Genomic DNA, 20,611 nt, shown 5'->3' on the forward strand with positions numbered 1-20,611 from the left:
ACGTAACACCTGCACCGGCACCTTCTTCTCTGGAGATCAAGGATCCGTCAGTGTATAAATGAAGCCAGTTATGTGGAGGGTACCTAATATTAATTGTCTCTAAAGACAATTGTTTTAGTATTTCAGTGTTTACTTCTGATTTTAGTATTTCTTCTGTTAAATTTAGATTACATTCTATATTTAATAGAGTTAAAGGGTTTGGTTTAATTTGTAGGTTTTCTTTTAAATTCAGGATATTGATTTTCTGTTTTAATTCTTGAACAATGGATATGAAACTTTTTTCAGTTTTAAATCTACAGAGAGGACTGTATGAATGCCAATTGTTTCATGGTAATCTAATAAGTTTTTCATACTGAATCAGTGCTTTTTCTTCTATTGTCATTTTGATGCTGTTAATATTAGTGAGGTAGTTGAACTTATGACCTGCATTGCTGCATTTCAGTCTGACAATATGACTATATTTTTATAATTGTGAAGCCATAAAAGTAAGTTTATGGCTGGAGAATGACTTAAATTTCTCCATCATTTATTTACAAAACTTTTACAAAAGCATTAAATAATTTCTCCAGCATTATTTGCTGTGTACAAAGAAAAGAACCAGCAGATTGCACCATCTCCAGCATCTTCATGATTGAAAATAGAGTCATCAGTGTAAACGTGAATCCAGTTATTTTGCAGATATCTTCTGTAGAGAGTTAACACAGTTATTGTCTTTGATTCTTCAGCACTAATATGTTTCGTGTTAAATGTTATGTTTAAAACTAAGAAATATAGGAGGGATCACGATGTTATTGATTGGATTACAAGGATCTAGCAGATTTTCTTTTCATTTGATATATCCACATTTTGTTTCAATTGTAAGATTTCTTGAAAGAATCAATTTTGAGTTTTTAGGATACCATATGTATGGAGTCATGATATTTGTTCCGTTTACTAGTATTGGAAAGCCTTATTTTTTTCGCATGTCTGAAGAGTCTGCATTCCAAGATCTAAAATGGTGGGTTTATTGGAGGTGATAATTTGCTTGGTTGCTATTGGTGTAGACTCTCGATCATTCCAGTCATTATGTATGCAGCTTGATTTTGTATAATATGTTCTAGAATTTCGTTATTTGAAGATGATACTGTGATTTATGTTTCACCGTAATATTTAGGATAGGCTTTATGTATGTACAGCATGTTGTGTGTCCTGTTTGTCTTGAGTTGTCCATTTTGTACTAGTCAGCCTATTTAACACTTTATTACATTATAGATTTTTTTATTAATTTGTCCTACAGAAGATCTGTAATATTGACAATTAATATTTTGAGGAGAAAAATTCGCTCCGGCACCGGGGACAGAACCCGGGTCCTTGGTTCTACGTACCAAGCGCTCTGACCATTGAGCTACTCCAAATTCAATCCACAGCACCGGTCGAACCTTCCTCCTTCAATGTTTCCCTTTGTGACCTGACTCCAAGTTAGGCATATATGTTGACGTGTATGTCCAATGTCAACTGCCATTATACTAGGAGCGCACTCAGCTGAGTGACTTATTTGGCCGGGATTCCGCAGTTACGTGTACAGTAATCTGTACAAATGTATGCACTGCAGCTATGAGAATATTATAGATTTTTTTATTAATTTGTCCTACAGAATAATATCTGTAATATTGACAATTAATATTTTGAGGAGAAAAATTCGCTCCGGTGCTGGGGATCGAACCTGGGTCCTTGGTTCTATGTACCAAGCGCTCTGACCACTGAGCTACGCGATGACCTCTTGCACTCCAATATTTTTCAAAGATATTGTCATGGTTAGCCACTGACGAACAGATTTTGAGATGTACTCATAGATATTTAGCACGTCCATTTTTTTGTAATTTAGTATCACCATAATTTAGGTAATTTGAACTGTCTTCTTCTTCTTCTTCTTCTTCTTCTTCTCCTCCTCCTCCTCCTCCTCCTCCTCTTCCTCTTCTTTAAAGAAAAAAAATGAATGCTGGATTTTTTTGGTGTGCATTTACATACACTAAATTACTTGAGTCCACCACTTCGGAGTAATGATTAGCATGTCTGACCATGAAACAAGCGGGCCCAGGTTCAAATACTGGAGGAGACAAGCTACCTGGATGAGGTTTTTTCCGGGGTTTTCCTGAATCCATTAAGAGCAAATGCTGAGAGTAACTTTCGATGCTGGACCCTGGACTTACTTTGCTGGCATTATCACCTTCATTTCACTCAGATGCTAGATAACCACAGAACTTGATAAAGGATCTTAAAATGAACAATTAAAAAAACATTACATGAACACCAATCTGAGTTCTGTTAAAGATGACTGAATTCAGTTGTTTTAGTAAATAATTAATGTAAACATTAAATAATATTGTACTTAACACAGCTCCTTAAGGTAGCCCTAAATGGGTTTGTTTATAACTATAAGTTGCTTATCTATAAATTGTAGCACAGGATCTTTCAGAGACAAACTCACAAACTCAGATTTCCACCACAGCATATTAGCTTTAATGCCCAATTGTTGGAGTTTCCAAACATTGTCGTAAACTGATTTAAGATCAACAAATATTGCTAGTGTCTTTTCATTTTTATTAAATCCCTCCTTAATGTCTTGGCTCAGTAGGATTACTTGTCACTTGTTCAATGGTTTATCCTACAAGTACAGGAAGTTATTTGTTTCTAGGAATTAAGACGTTGGGAATTCATAAATTACTTCTACCTATTCTTAAGTAATGATACATGTATTTAAAATTCAAGTCCATTCCCATTATCCCTGATCACATATATAACAGACTGCTCGGCCTTATAGGCTTTGACAGCAACAACTTTTATCAATTTCACTATTCTGCCATCTAGCTACTGCATAAGAAGACACGTTATAACTCTCATTTGAATTATATGGAGCAACTGTACTTCCATCTAGCGGTTGTTCCCAATTGACTGTGGCGATTCTGGTGGTGGTTGTCTTCCACATGTTACCGTTTTTAACATTGGGATGGCCAATCTGTTATACATGTGACCTGGGCCAATACTCTTACTTGCAAGACATGTTATGCTGTCTGCCTATATTAGATGCATACACCTTAACACATAATTCAATACACTTTACATTACTCAAAATAAATACAGTATATGTCTATTAGAGGATAATCTTATCACATCAGCATTAGTACTGCTAGCAGATCTCCATTTTCCGTATATCTTTATTTGATTTACATAGAATATGTGACAAAAGAGTGAGTATATGCCACACTTGAGAAGATATACCCATGTTTCTTCTGGAACATACTGAAGTTACAGACATTCAGCAGAAAGAATTTAACATTGCTAACAGAATTTTGTGTTTGAGTTTATTTACTTACAGTTTCTCCTTCATGACGTGATGCTGCAGGACTGTCGGTAACATCACTTGCCTAGAACAAGAAGTTAGTAAAATTAATACACTTGTTAATATCTGATCACAACCCCACTTCACCACACTGGTAACTGTAAAGAATATTCGTAAGAATGCAATTCTGTTGCCACAAATAATAATATAATTATATCTCTAAGAATAATAGACCAAGAAAGGAGGTGATAGGTATATTCAGATTGAAGACAGGACATGATTGCTTTGCTGTTCATCTCACACGTATGAAGATCTACCAGTCTGAAAAATGCAACATTTGCAAACAACCTGGATAGAAAATGGATGCTGAGCACCTCCTATCTTGCAAAGAATTAAATCACATCCTTGAACAAAAAAACAACATTGCAGGACTGAATTGGGACACGCAAAGCAAAATGAAATAAAACCCATCAAGCCATAGGAAACAACAACAATAATAATATTTCTATCCAATTCCATAACGACTGTTGTCATCTTCTGTTGCCCTCATTCTATTCTTGTCTGTTCATCCACTGTTCTCCGCTCTAATTTCTGGAATTCATGGCTGCTTCAACTATTTTAATTCGCTCTAATTTCTAGAATTCATGGCTGCTTCTACTATTTTTAATCACATCTCTTCTGGTGGATCTTTCTTCCTTTTTTTTTTTGGTACATTCATTAGTTTTCAATTCACTTACACATTATACATCACTTCATAAAACATATATATATGCTGCTTCTCTCCTTGTGGATTACCTTACTTAAATTGCAACAATGAGCTCTTCCACCATGACCATGACCACAACCACAACCATAACCATCACCACAGCAATATCAACAACAGCTGTTACAGTTTTTACCACTGCCATGCCACCACCACAACTACACTAACCAGAAAAAAAAATGTATCAAATACTTATTTTCCCACTGTTAACATACTTTTTTCTGTTAAGAGCAGTATTGTCTCCTCATTCTTAAGATTTTTCAAGTATCAGATACTAGTTTATGGCTCTCCTTCTCTTCAGCACTTATTTTAAACTGTTCTGTGCAATAAATATGATCTCCTTCCAGCTACAAAATTTATGATTTATGATTTCGTTACCTGGCCATATCACAGGTGGAAATAAAATTGTTTAGGCTTTCAATTTTGTGAATATAAGCACTGCCCATATTTAATTATATAAATTGTTTTGTAGCTTCTTATAGACTTAGAAGCATGATATATCACAAAATTAAATCTTAAGCTCTCTGCAAAGTCTAAACGATTTTATTGTAATTCCACCAAATGTTAAGGGTTAAGATCGAAATCCTGAACTTTATAGCTGGGAGGACAATACTTACTACACAGAACAGTCTAAAATGAGTGCTGGGAGGAAAAGTGTCATAAACCAGTCTCTGATTATGTGAAATATCTTAAAAGAAGAAAATACTCTCAATAGAAAATATGTGGCAATTGGGAAAATGTTTAAATGAAATATTACACCAGTTATATTGGTATTTCATAAAGTGTTGCCTCTCCACCCCTATCCCTATCCCGTCAGGGTATATACCTAAAGTGGGACTTTTGAACTTGTTACTTAAGTATTATTTCTGCACTTCAACTAAGACTGGAATCTTCGTCTTCAGTTTGTTTTACTTTTAGATACTACATATATTCAACATCTATAGTCTCATATTCTATCCTTTCACAACGTGGATTTTCAAAGAGAAGGTTTTAATTTTGCCCCTCATCTGAGGCAGAATTTGACCATAGAGTTGTAAAAAGCATTCTGTAATGATTTGCAACCAATAAAATGGTCATTTTTGCTATTGAAATGTAAATTAATAGACTTTTTATTGTATGACTTGAGAATTTCCCGGCGTTTGATGTAGAATAACTCTTCTCGGGTTCTCAGCCAGGTGAGTTGGAGATTAGCTTCCAAGCTTTCGACGGCTAGCTCTGCCATCTTCTTCGTCCCTGAAGAAGATGGCAGAGCTAGCCGTCGAAAGCTTGGAAGCTAATCTCCAACTCACCTGGCTGAAAACCCGAGAAGAGTTATTCTAGACTTTTTATTATTTTTTTTCTATTTTACAGAATCTTTCCTCCTGCTTTTTTACACACTACAAGTGCATATATATCCGGGCTGTACTGATGGCACAAAAAGGAATTTAACATAGCACAGATAAATTTCACTTTCTTAGCAAGTTATAATATTAACATGTGCAAAATTCATACAGAAATACAACTCTTCCCACTTCTAATGAGAATATGTACCTGTTTTGTAGTCACTTACTGTTTCAGTGATGTGTAACATGCCTTAATGTCATCTATCAGAAATCAAACATGCTATGTTTGAAGAGATACTAAAACCAAGCATTTCTAGTCTACACTCACCACAATGAGTTACCAATTTCCTTTGCCGAGAGACAATAATAGAAGACTTCTCATTAGGAAGAGAATCTAGTCTAATAAAGCTATTCATGTTTCAGAATATCTATTACTACCATGCATACAAGAGGTGTGACCATACCTCTTCATTTTCTACCCCCAGTAAATCAGAATCTTCTTCCTCATCACTTTCAGTGCTGCTGTTTTCCTGATCAGCAGTATGTGGCATGCACAAAATGGAATACATGCCACATCAAAATTATTGTAACATTCAGAATAAAGGAATAAAATATTCAATATACATAATAACTACAAGTTTTAAGGTGACAGTATAAAGTGGATCATTCCAAAGCTACAACCACTAATATAATATACTACATAGGGTAACATACACAAGCATAATGCAATATAATACTTAGAACTATTTTTCTAACATAATAATTTTCAGAACGTATTCTTTCCCTCACTTTTTAAGCACCGATAAGGGTCCTAGTCCATTGCGTTTTATGGCTGCTCTATGAGCCATACTTTATAACCGAACACCTTTCTCTATAGCAAAGTCAGTTGCTGCACTCATTCTTGACCATAGTAAGTCACTTCATTTCCAATACACCCCTCAGAAACTGTTCGACATTGTTTTCGCGATTTAGAGTACCAATTTTACTACATGATCTGCACTCATAATTTAGGGACGTTAACACATAGCAAGAGTGTAGCAATGACATTAATGCATTTTAGTTAGGAACAATATGTTATTCTTTAAGAAAAGTTTGTTTTGACCTGATACCAACAATACAGCTTGCACAAAAGAGGAAGTAGGGAGAAAGGGAGAGGGAGGAAAGAAAGGCACACAGAGAGACTGATACACTTTGACTCTACATATTTGATTACATTTTGTAAATTTCTGCGCCTTTTTAGAGAAGAATAGTTTGTTGTTCAAAAATGTTTAGCACAAGAGCACTAATAATCTCAAATTAAGTATTTACGAGTGAAATAACATCAGCCAGACATGCTTCAGAATTTTGAAAGGATATCATAAATAATTTTAGCATTAATGTACCAATACCAGTTATATTACCGGTTGTTCTGTGTGGTTGTGAATCTTGAACTCTCATTTTGAGAGAGGAACAGAGGCTAAGAGGGATGAAGTTACAGGAGAATGGAGAAAGTTACACAATGTGGAACTGCACGTATTATCTTCTTCACCTGACATAATTAGGAATATTAAATCCAGAAGTCTGACATGGACAGGGCATGTAGCATATATGGGCGAATCCAGAAATCCATATAGAGTGTTAGTTGGGAGGCCAGAGGGAAAAAGACCGTTGGGGAGGCCGAGACGTAGATGGGAGGATAATATAAAAATGGATTTGAGGTGGGATATGATGGTAGAGACTGGATTAATCTTGCTCAGGATAGGGACCGATGGTGGGCTTATGTGAGGGCGGAAATGAACCTCCGGGTTCCTTAAAAGCCATTTGTAAGCAATGTACTAATATGTTTTATATTTAGTCATCAATTAACATTGAACGAAGATAGCCATGTCTAGCAAAGCTCCGTTGTGTTCAGATACTGACACAGCAGTACAGGTTCATTCACCTTAAGTGGAACATAATAGTGGAGAATAATGTTTTAGTGCTATTAATCGAGGTCCACAGTGGGAACTAAGTAATTTGGGGGTTTATAGAACTGTTTTTGGAAAAAACAAGTTGAGTGTGGATATATGTGTGTATCGGTCAAGAATCGGGAGATTCTATGCTAGAAGGTGCGAAGTGTGTAGAAACCAGAACTCTCTCGGCTATGAACTACTAATATGAGCAACAGGATCAATATTGTCAATAGTGCTTATAATTGGTGGTACTAAGCTAAACCAGAACTGATAAAGGGAATGGAGGCAGAGCTTTTAAAATCGATCCAGAAAGAAATTAAGGTAATAATGGACAAGCTCAAACAGAATTTAAATGACAATATATGGACTAAAGCAAAAAAATGCAAAACAATATGGAGAACATAAAAAGCTAGAAGGGAACAATCAATTGCAGATAAAGCTAAAAAAATGTTGAACTTTATCAGAGGAAGAAAATTTAATTATTTTTGGCATCAAGGAAGACCAGCACAGAAACGAAATTGAACCATATAATGTAGTAAGGTATTTATGCAGCGAGATTTTCAGTCTAAATCTGAATGATGGTTATATTGAAGAAGCCGTGAGACTAGAAAGGGGAAGAAATTACCCAATATTAGGAATTTCATTTGGCCTATGCAGACGATGTCGTCATAATCGAGATCAGCATCAGCAATAAATGAAGTATGTTGTTGTTGTTTTCTAATGCCAGGCATTTGACAATAAAGTCATTTGACCTCTTGCACTCCAATATTTTTCAAAGATATTATCATGGTCAGCCACTGAAGCACAGATTTTGAGGTGTTCCGAGAGGATAATATTAAAATGGATTTGAGGGAGGTTGGATATGATGATAGAGACTGGATTAATCTTGCACAGGATAGGGACCGATGGCAGGCTTATGTGAGGGTGGCAATGAACCTACGGGTTCCTTAAAAGCCATTTGTTGTTGTTGTAATATCTATTGATATTTAATTACCTTTTTCTTCTTCTGAAAAAATTATGCTCTGTACTGTCACATGGAGATTTCATAAAAATCAACGATGATATATTTTATATTAAGTTCTAAAATGATATTGAAGTTGTTTATTATACCAGTTTAGTTTTTGTTGAGGCATGTTCAATTTTAAAAGTCACTTTTTACTTTATGTAGGCCTATACATGAACTCTTTTATATCATCTGCACTTTCTTGGTTCTTAATCACATGTTGCCAGTACAATTCATACAAATCCAAATATTATATAATTTTGGCATAGATATTTTGAACTCAGAAATAGTAATATGCCAAAAAAAAAGTAACAGTGGGAACACTGACTGCACTTCCAATCCAGAATCTTAAGTACAGATATTCAATCGGGAAGGTGATGTGTTTCATGGATGACTATCAGCAAATCTCTAACCTCATTCAGAATTCTATATATGAACTACAATGACTGTATCAGCAAATCTCTAGCCTGATTCAGAATTTTATATATGAACTACAACTACTACATTAAGAATCAGAAGAGTAAGTACAGGACACAGCAATAATAAGGCACAGTGGAATGAAATGGACGAGGAAAAATTGGTCACGTAAAATCTGTCCATCACAAAAATCTCACAGATTCTGCTTTGGATAAAACTTCTGTTCCATCTATGAGAAGTCATCAGCAAACTCTGAGAAGGAAAGACTGACAAAGATTTGTTTGGGAATTTAGTTAGTGAAACTACATCGAAAATAAGTAAACATATATATCTGGTCTCTCTCCAATAGGCCCTAGTTTGTCTGCAAAAAAAAATCAAGTCTTTTCGAATGCATTTGAGTCTGTACTGCATGTGACACCTCTGCTTTTACAGCTGTGATATCTCGTAGCAGGTTTTATTGTTTTGAGGGTAACACATGTCAGGTTCATGAACCATTCATGATGTTGAGAATTGTATTACAGCAATCGAAGGATTCAGAACTCGAGTCTGACTTTAAGAGAGTATTATGTAAATGTTTGGCATTGAAGGTTTTTATTTGTTCTTATTTATTAAAATCATGACAAATGGTAATGGTAGCATTAGCTTGCTTCCACACATTCTAGTAAGTGTGATATTCTGTCAAACCTGATATTTCTGGATCTGTGCAGTATTTTTAAGTCGAGAAGAGGGTATTGCTTTCATGTCTTAAGGGCCCTATATATGCATATATGCGTGTATGGGGCCCTTAAGACATAAACCCAAATCCACAAGCAAGTCTCCTCGTGTATGGGCGAAAAGTATCAAATTATAGCAATGTACTGAAGTACATATGATATTTCCATGCAGGAATTCTGCATTATCATATGATGAAGGATCGGTGGAGCGGAGAAAAATTCTCTCCGGCACCAGGATTCGAACCCGGTTTTCAGCTCTACGTGCTGATGCTCTACTACTAAGCCACAACGGATAGAGCGTCAGCACGTAGAGCTGAAAACTGGTTCGAATCCCGGTGCCAAAGAGAATTTTTCTCCACTCCACCGATCCTTCATCATATGAAAAGTATCAAGGCAGACCTTGAGACAAGTCTCCAAATTTCTAGGACTGCTTGAAATTTTCCGACTGTAGAGCTCTCCAAATTAAGCAGCAGAAAAAGTAAACATAGAAACAAACGATATTGCAAGCATCTGGTCGAGATTTCATTGTTATGTTTTGCAGTTCTCTGTAGCGAAATGGCAGCAAGCTATGAAAGCTAGGAGTCAAGGAACTATTATCATACATTTTTCTTAGAATATAAGGAAATGTATACATTTTTCCATACTTATCGAAAATCAAAAAAGTTATAACAACATTTCTTAATAACCAATCAAACAAGGAGCTGATTGTATGGTCATCAATATGGATGGGATCATCCTGAATGGCATCTCTGCTTTCACAAAACACTTTCATCCATCATGCCACAGTGTGATATGGCAACACTACCATCTCCACACACTTCACAAAATTCCTGAAAACAGTCTTGTGCACTGCAACTTCTATTTTTATACTACAGAGTTGTTCCAGTTTCATAAACATGTAGTTAGAGTGCTTGCACTATCCTCCTTCACTTCAAAACATTGCATAATGCAATTGAATCACAAACACATTACTATTAATTATTATTGGTATTAATTATTATTTTATTAGTATTATTATTAATTGTATTTTTTATTAATTGTGTTTATTATTAATTGTCATTATTGAGTGTAATTAGTTACCACTGCCACGGGTATTTACACATTTGCAATGTGAATAAATACATACACATAATAAACAACGAATGCACATGTTACCATTTGTTGCACTCCCTCATCTCACTGTCTTATCAGCTCCACAAAACCTATGACTGACTCATGTCTGTCATCTGTCATGCGGCAGCAGTGTTGCCACTCATTTTTATCCAACCCATGTATTACAAAGAGTTCTAGATTAAGGAAAATGCCATTCTGCACAATTAATTTTTTCTCAAAAGAATCAGGCCTATGGGAGAGGAAGCTGGCACATCCTCTTATTTTCACACACATATGACCTTTTATTTTCGATGTATTTTCACCAACATTTCCAAACAAATAGGTGAAATCGAATAGAACCTCCACACCTGAGGGGAAATGAAGCTTCATTAATTTAAATTAATGTAACAGTATCGACAAACACAAAAATGTAATATAATTTCTTGTTTATTAACTACTGTTCCGCCACCACTTCCACCTTCACCCCCATTCCATCCACCATCATTCCTTCAAGAATAAAGCCTAGTTTTCTGTCTCCTCCCAGTATTTTGGGGTTTCCCCAAAGATGATCTATACTATAATGATTGGTACTTCAGCAACTGTTGAGATGGAAATGTTTTTTAAATGTGGAAAATAAGTTATTGTTCATTAAGGTGATATTTATTAATGTAAAATGTGATTGGTTCTCTTTCTAATTCTTTCAAAATATCCGTATTTTTTTAAATATAATTTTGTATATCTAGCAATCCTCCTCTAAAATTTCATTTTGCTACTTATGATTCTATTTTTTAAGTTGATATGTTTCGAGACAAGTCTCTTAAAACGAACACACAAGTTCCTCAATAAATAATGCAAATATAATTAAAACTAAAAAAAAAAAAAAAATTCCTGGTGAGATAATAGTATATTAGAATAACTTATTGTACAAATATTTTTATTGTAATAGCTGCTCCTTTTTTTTTACCGTATATAGTATACATAGTTAATAATAATAAATTATGAATGTCATGAAAGGATACTAGTGGATGAAGTAATACTACTGCACTACTTGATATACATTCCAGGGGTGGAAATTCTGATCAATTGAAAAACATATTATGAATCCATAAATATTATACTAATGATTAACTTTAAAAAATGAGAAGAAAGCCATTTTTTCAAAATGGATAAAATAACAGCTGTTGAAATACGATATCAGAGCTTCAAATAATTGAAATAAATGTTCTTTTATCCAATGGCGGGCACTTGACTGTGTCATTCATTCGAGCATCCCCATCATCAACAGACATGATGAAGCTGTAGTTCTTTTTGCCACTGTAGGCATTGCCCTTGGTGCACCATGGGAGGCGAACTACATAGCACTGCATGACGATGATTACTGGAGCAATGGTGGAATTTTGGTAGAGGGAACAGATGAAAATCTATCATCAACCATCTTTGTCACCACAAATTCCACTTGGAATTGCCGGGATTCGAACCCAGGTTACCAGTATGGAAAGCTATTTGGCTAATGGTGCACCTAAAAATAAATGTTTTAATAACATAAAATTTGTAGTATAGCTGTTTTAACGCAATTATTATGCTATTGTTGTAGCAAAAAATCATCACTCGTAATAATATCTTCTTTAATAATTATATTTCCACCTCTAATTTTAATATTTCAAGCTTTAACATGCATACAACTTGGTTCATTAATACAAATAGAAAAGCTGTAACATGACAGAGCATTCTTATTCTGAACTTCAGTAATTTCATGCTTAAAAAATATGTATTGCTTCATACCTGATTAGTTGTAGAGTTACTTTCTCTTCTATTAGCTTCAATATCATCTACACTAATGTGAAACCGTCTCTGAAATTCTGTTACTGCAGATTCTAGACTACGTTCACGAACTTGGTCATTACACGTACCAGCATTGCTGAAATAAAACAGGATTCTATTAACACGATCAAATTGTAATTTTTTAGGTTCCCAACCTACTATTTTCCCCTTGCTGAGTTTGCTTCCTTCCACGTATATGTCTGTATACTATGTGCAGTATGGTATTACTATAAGGTACACAAATTGAAAATGAGTACAAGCTAAGAAAAGAAAATTACTAGATGTTAAGTGTTCAGCATTAGAATCCAGGTAATCATATAACATTTCCTAAATAGCTTCTGAACTGAAAGTCTAATTCTTATTCAAACATGACACCACTGACACCAATACTGAATTTCGATACTTTTCAGGGAGCCCACTCTATAGGTCCACTGCACCTATCCACCGATTAGGAAAGTTGTTGAAATGTCAATTCCGCAAAGGTGTGACAATGTGGTGGAGCATCATCCTGCATGAACCATGTTGGTCTTTCACCTAGGAGATCCAATTTCAGCATAAGCTGATTTCCCAACATCGTAAGATATGCTTCTCCAATCAGCTGACCTAAATTTACTTGACTTAATTTCTGGGGTTATCTTAAGGAAAAGGTATATGGAGTGAAGATTAGTGATTGCAACATCTACGAATGAGAATCGAGGAAAATTGTCGTGAAATCATTGCCGACATGTTACACCACACTGTAAATAACATGTTTAGAAATTGGAGTAATATTCAACATATTTTATGATTAGCCTAAGATGCGGGACTTGTCAGACACACTATATATTATGTAAAGCTAGCTTTCAAGTAAAGCTCCCTGTGAAGCAGACTTGAATAATTTCAAGGGAAAAATTTTTCCAGGGCCGGATATCAATCCCGGGACATCTGACAACGCACCAGTGCTTTACTGACTGAGCTAACCAGGAACTTCACCCGACACTGTCTCAATTTTTCCCCTTATATCCACACACCTCAAGTGGGCTGATGAGATGCCAGAAACCCACAGCAAGAGAGCACAAACTCTGTGTGACATGAAATTGTGGTTTTTGTTAACATACTACAGTTGTTGTTGTTTTCTAATGCCAGGCATTTGACAAAGTCATTTGACCTCTTGCACTCCAATATTTTTCAAAGATATTATCATGACCAGCCAATGAAGCACAGATTTTGAGGTGTTCCGAATCCATTTCTTGGTTTGAGTTGCACAATGGGCAGTTAGGGGACTGATATATTTCAATTCTATGCAGGTGTTTAGCCAAACAATCATGGCCTGTTGCCAATCTAAATGCAGCTACAGACGATTTTCGTGGTAAATCGGGAATTAACTGTGGATTTTGATGCAGAGAGTTCCATTTTTTCCCTTGGGATTGTGTTATCAAATACTACAGTAATGTATATATTATGCAAATCTACATAGCTTTCAGGTAAAGCTCCCTGTGAAGCAGACTTGAATAATTTCAAGAGAAAAATTGTTCCGGGGCCGGGTATTGATCCCGGGACCTCCGACTGAATGCACCAGCACTCTACCGACTGAGCTATCCAGGAACTTCACCCAACACTGTCTCAATTTTTCCCCTTATATCCACACACCTCAAGTGGGCTGACGAGACACCAGAAACCCACTTAATAACTTTAAGGTAAATAAACACAAAATGTGCCAAATATCTCAGAATAGACATTTTAACCATTTACATGTTTCACAGTCCATGCTAACATCCATAGTTTACATATAATGAGACGAAACATGATCCATGAATCACCCTGTATATAATACATAAAAATTATTATTATTACAGCTAGTTTATTACTGAAGAATGAGGAAAGCCTGTTAACAAGGAACTCTATGCACATCACTGACCCAACTCTTCTGTCATGCTCTATCACTGCTTCTGCCGCCATTATTATTAGTATTACTACTACTAATTATTATTATTATTATTATTATTATTATTATTATTATATTATTACTGTTTACAGTTGCTGTCCTGAATTACATTAAGACAAAATTTTTAGGTTAAGCATATACAATCATTGAATTTCAGTTTCAGTTATAAACAATGATAAAGCACAAAATTATAAACAAGTTTTGTTACTGCAGTGACTTGCAACAAACGAAAAATAGAATAATTTATTAATGTTTCTCAAAGGCTATTACATATTCATACAGGAAGGAGGACAACAAAAGGAGACAAAGAAGAACATATAATAAACAACCCTCCTTATAATCACTTCAATATAACAAAGGTACAATGACATTTATTATTATTATTATTATTATTATTATTATTATTATTATTATTATTATTATGTTGAAATTAAAAATAAAAAGATATTCGTTTCTTCAAATAATAGCAGAGAATAATAAATACTTACTTAAACGTAGGCCTTTCCCATTGAGTAGAACGAGCAATGTGATTCACATAATAGGTACGACCATTGGCATCCTGTCGTTCTTCCCATCCTTGTGGCAGTGGTGGCAACTGCTCCTGGTTCTGCACAAACACCGGCTAGACAACAATCAAATCTTCTCCTTTTATACAAAATGTACTGATATTACCACAATACAAAGCAAAATAATAAAGTTTTTTCTTATTGTTTAACAATTGGACTGAATGAAAACTGAGAAGAAATAATGAAGGGGGTTATTACATGTCATAATTAATAACATACTTATTCTTATTTACTTCGATTTTAATAAAACTGTGTATGTAACGTTTTCTTAATTGAATTAAATTTATTGGAAGGGTACACTATAAGCCATCACTACGACCTTTCAAAATCTACTCCACTAACCCTCAAGCTAGGCACATTCCCAAATTCACACAGACTGATTACACTAAGGTTCGCTGCATACCCAGGTTTTGAGCAGGAAACCTCACTTGTCCATAGACCAGTGTTCGGGGAATGCTATGGAATGATAAGAGAATGGAGAGACGCTGACGAAATGATGCAGATACCTAAGGAAGAATCCGAGAAAGACCTCAACTGCAATCTCATCTGACACAAGTGTCACTACAGATTTTTCAATGAAAAATCTCAGGCCTGACTGGGACTCGAACCAGACTGCCTGCATGATAGACGGACGATCTAACCACTCAACCACTGCAGGGGACAGAATTTATTGATACTACATACAGTAGAATCCCTCTTATCCAGCACCAAAGGGACCAGGCTAGTTCCAGATACGAAATTTTGCTGGATAATTGAATAAATACCGGTATATACAAAAAACAAGTTCGTATTTCATGGTGCCAAATGTTGAAACTGCAGCCATGTGAAGCTTATTTCTCTATCATTTGCTCATAACTGAATAAACATAAAAGCTGTGTGGATTTTTCTTATTAAAACACATCACACAACACAAATACACTAATTTTAGGTTCGAATATTCGCTGAAAATTAAAGTCCGTGTGAACTTCCTAATGTGGCAACACTGACAGCTCGAACATAATTAAACATAAAATCTATGTGGATTTTCTTTATTAAAACATATCACACAACATAAATAGTACACTAATTTTAGATTCGAATATTTACTGAAAACGAAAGTTCGTGCAAACTTCCTAATGTGGCAACACTGACGGCTCGAACATAATTAAATAAACATAAAAACTGTGTGGATTTTCTTTATTAAAACCCATAATGCAACACAAATAGTATACTAATTTTAGGTTCGAATATTCACTGGAAATGGAAGTTCGTGTGAACTTCCAAATATGGCAAAACTGATGGCCCAGATTGTGGCAATTTGACAGATTTAAACTTTTTTTTTTTTTTTTTTTTTTTTTTTTTGGCATAGCCAGAAGTGCCATTGTTGGTTATTTGGGTCCTGGTTATGAGGGATTTTACTGTAGTTAAAAAATTGTCAGTGGAAACTTAGTTCCAAATAATTTGACGTAAGTACCTTAATATTAAAATTACTTTTTAAGCACAGTGACTCTTTAACATAGATGTATTCATGTCAAAAAATTCCCAATTATGGTTTCTGATGTTTAACCATATCCACAGTTGTAGCTATGCACTTCCCAAACAAACAGTCCGAGATTCAATTCATGGCATGGGCAATGGAAGAAACTTATCTTCCATCCATGGGACTGGGTCTTTTTTCGTTGACTTGTGATTATCCTGTAATGTTTCAGAGGTGGCCTTGCGTCATGCCGACCCCATAACTAGGGAGCCCAATTAATCATGAACTGCTCTCTCCTACCCATAGCGGTGTGTAAGACGGATAAAAGTGGGGTAAGTAGAACATTTACAGAAAAAGATAATGTGTAGCAGAGCAAGGAAAACTTTAAAACATAAATTTCTTGGTTGCCCAGATCCGTGTAGAAAAACAGTACTAAATTTAGTGAATGGGTTTAAAGAAACATATCCTGTGAATGTGATGTGAATTAAATATCACACAAGATGGGCAACACTTCCAGCGGATAACGTGAGGAGGATGAGTACCAAATGTTGTTAACATAACATAGTACGTAAGTTTTAATCTGGTAAAGCGCCATGAGTTTGCAGATGCAAGCAGTGGTGGTAGAATGGGAGAACCTGCTGCTGATTGACCAACAAAAACACCAGAATGCTTGCTGGGATTCACTGTACTTTAAACAATTGTAAGTCATCGACCAGTTGAATAATACAGCTGTGAGTGACTTCATTGTAAAACAACAACATAATAATAATAATAATAATAATAATAATAATAATAATAATAATAATAATAATCTTTATTAAACACGAATGTGTACAACTGTCAGTTACATTTTATTTCTTCTGGAGGTCTGGCTTGGGACATCTCAGAGTGAGGGTGACTGTGGAATGTTGATGGAATTACGATAATGGTGAGGGGAAATGGCGGAACCTGAGGAAAATCCTTCGTGCCTACTTCGTCCAACACAAATTTCTTCATGATCCACACGAGGGTCGAACTGGGTTGCCATGGCGGAAGACAGAGAGGCTAACCATTCGGCCATGGACGAGACGTTTTTATACGTATACTCAATGCTTTCTTTTTGGTGGAATGCACCAAATGGCATTACGGCATGTTTTTATTGTACTTTTCATCACGGAACTGAGAAACGTGTTAATAACTACGTTTTTAACATAATTTTTCTTTGAACTCCACTTAGGCATTGAAAGATGGATGAAAAGGAGATTAAAAACTACAAAATTCCCGTGCACTGAACAGTAATCATCTCCCCGTATTCTACACAGAGTTCCACCACCTTTTTGTCCAGAAGAAAAGCACCGCATATAGCTAGTTGTCTGTAATTATTAATCATTTATTTTGACTACAGCTTTACTGTTGGTATAAATGGGAAACATGTCACATGTTATGTTGTGTAACAGGAAGCAGTGACATCATGTACTGAACAAAGAAATAGCGATAATAAACTAGTGAAATAATGGCTAATAATCATTAATTAAGAACAGTTTGTTTATTGTTCTAGCATAAACAACCATTTAACAACTTGGCATTCATACCAATTACTGCTTTCCACTGTTATGTTTTCTCGAATGAATGTTAACATTATACCTAATGAAGAAGACATTGTGGGTCCCTCGTTTCTATAGAACTGAAGTTTTAAAAACTACCCTAACATTCTCCTTGTTGGAACTGTCAATGGACATGAACCCAAGCACGTTTCAATTTTTATAACAATTTAGCAAAATTGTAAAGTACTATAATAAGTACAATAAAATTATTGTTGTTTGTCTAATCACAGGGCTCTAGTTGTTATACACCCACACTCTAAGAGAAAGTTCAGAGATGTCCCTTGTGTCGAGAAGCACAGACCACATTAGAGACTATGCAGAGTGCATTACAGGAGGTGGGTCTACATTGCGCTCATAATGAATGAATGATTGAATGAATGATGATGGAGATTTGTTGAGATGTCACAGGGGAACTAAAGTACCCAGAGAAAACCTCTGTATTGTCTGGACCCAACACAAGTTATACATTCAGAGTGAAGAGGGGTTTTAACCCTGGTCATCTGGCATATAAGCCCAACGTACTAGCACTGAGCCACAGTGGTGACACACATAATTTTGTTTACTAAATAAATTTCATTATATATATTACACAAATCGTTTTTATTTAAAGAAAAATAGCAAATTATGTAAAAAAAAAATGCAGACATTTTGCAACCTGCCTAACCTTTAAAGCAAGATATGAAAGGGGGAGAAAGATGGGACATGTCCCACCAAAGCAGGATGTCTACCAACCCTATATGACAACTTAGTCTTGCATCTTGTGATCTTGCTATGACCAACTTTCCTTTATTATAAAATATTACTTAATACTACAGAACAAAAACAAGAACACTTTCATCTAATGCATCCCATTTCATGAGATATTTATAAATTATAATATTTCCTGAATATGTGGTCAAGATTTCCAACAACACAAGACTAGGAACACATGTATCTGCAGTTCCTATGGAAATACTTCATCCTTATAAGAAGTTAGGATCAATACGGTCAAAAGTGCCATATTTGACATGATTAGTGATTATGATCATACCTGAGCTGGTGTTTCCACATTTGGTGGTGGTGATTCATTATCTACAATCTCCCAGTCGGGATCTGATTCCTGTTGTGTATTTGACACTTCTTCTGTAGGCCTCCTCACCTCTCCATCTGACGCTGGCTCTCGTATGAATGCATGGTATAATTCCAAGTGACCTTTCACTCTAGACCTGGCACTGCACAAAAAATTTGTGTAAAGAAAACGTAATAAAAGCGTCTTTGAAATTTTCAAATTTTCTAACCTTTGTATATTTATACTAAATCAATTTTGCATGTCACCTTCAACTTAAAGAACCAGAACAGGTCGATGATGATGATGATGATGATGATGATGATGATGATGATGATGATGATGATGATGATGATGGCGGTTTCTGACATATACCACTTCGGTTTTGAGAAATTTATGTTATTTTAAATTATCATTGAGGAATAAAATTAATTAATCAACAATAACTCTTTCATACTTTACGAAAATAATATAACTGATTTTAGTGCTTGGGCCACCTTGTTGTTACTGGTAGAGAAGAGCACTCTCATCAAGGAAACAGCAAAATCACGAGCCAAGCTTTTTAGAAAGTGATTGTGTTGTCCGATTTCAGTTTTATTATTGCTCTGGAAAATAATTTGACAATTTATGCCTACTATATTTAGTACGCTATAAAACAAAATCAGAGGCCATGTATTTTTACACAATTTAAAAACTTATCTTCTATCTTGCCCTAGGAAACCTGTACTTATCACTGTCATTTTTGCTAAATTCAACATTACTGCCTGCTTCTTGTTGAGTGTATGTACTATCATCTCATGATTCTATATTGTCTTTCTCTTCATCACTATAACAATCAATTTCAATAATAATAATCATCATCATCATCTATTTCTTCTACTAAATTATGCACAATCTTCCTATCGTTTGGATAATCAGAATCACATATTCTCTTTTTTTTCCACTTATTTTCAATCTAAATATATAAGAAAAGTAAGTTGTAGCAAGAAACCCTGCAATCTGCAACATTCTGCAATAATTACAAAGAAAATACACCGTAGTTACAAAGTAGTGAACGATTTCAGAAGGCTATATTTTCACCAATATTACATGATCTTACCACCATTTGAAAGAGGGAAGTTTGAAGTTTTATACTAACCTTAAATGCACTCGATGTGAGCCCCATGTGTAATACGGCAGACGTCCAAATGGTGATCCCATTCTTGCCTAACCCTCTGAAGTATGTCATGTATGACATTCCTGTATTGATGCACCTTCTCAATTCGGCCAATGTCACTGGAAGTGGAGGTATGTAAACATTGTCCTTGACAAAACCCCACAGAAAGAAATCACACACTGTGAAATCCGGTGAACGGAATGGCCGTGTGCAGAAAGTGCTGTCTGCATCTGTTGCACGATGAATCCATCGACCTGACAGATGTTGATTTAGGTACCTCTGGACCTCTGTATGTCAATGTGGAGAGGTTCCGTCTTTTTGGAAAATGAACCCCTGTTCCTTCTCGTCCGTGAGTTATGGTATTAGCCAATTTTCCTAAATCAACACCCACCAGGTCGATGGATTGGTCTGCAACAGACGCAGACAGTACCTTCTGCACATGATCACCTCATTCACCGAATTTCACAATGTGTAAATTTTTTCTGTGAGGTTTTGTCAAG

The 20,611-nt window shown here is 35.3% G+C and overlaps 1 protein-coding gene across 4 annotated transcripts in view; it reads right to left on the bottom strand.

Moving 5' to 3' along the window:
• Nedd4 (E3 ubiquitin-protein ligase Nedd4) overlaps positions 1-20,611 on the bottom strand; it is a 97,907-nt gene that overhangs the window by 43,648 nt on the left and 33,648 nt on the right. For 2 of the 4 annotated variants that reach the window (XM_069826378.1, XM_069826382.1), the window contains exons 6-10: positions 18,941-19,121; positions 14,794-14,927; positions 12,343-12,478; positions 5,869-5,934; positions 3,354-3,404 (exon numbers count right to left, since the gene is read on the bottom strand). In XM_069826378.1, coding sequence (XP_069682479.1) covers positions 3,354-3,404; positions 5,869-5,934; positions 12,343-12,478; positions 14,794-14,927; positions 18,941-19,121 — 568 coding nt within the window. The remainder of the gene's footprint in view (positions 1-3,353; positions 3,405-5,868; positions 5,935-12,342; positions 12,479-14,793; positions 14,928-18,940; positions 19,122-20,611) is intronic. The other 2 variants (XM_069826379.1, XM_069826380.1) reach the window with 2 other exon arrangements.

This window comes from Periplaneta americana, chromosome 5 (genome assembly GCF_040183065.1).
Source record: "Periplaneta americana isolate PAMFEO1 chromosome 5, P.americana_PAMFEO1_priV1, whole genome shotgun sequence".
NCBI classification, from domain to species: Eukaryota; Metazoa; Arthropoda; class Insecta; order Blattodea; family Blattidae; genus Periplaneta; species Periplaneta americana.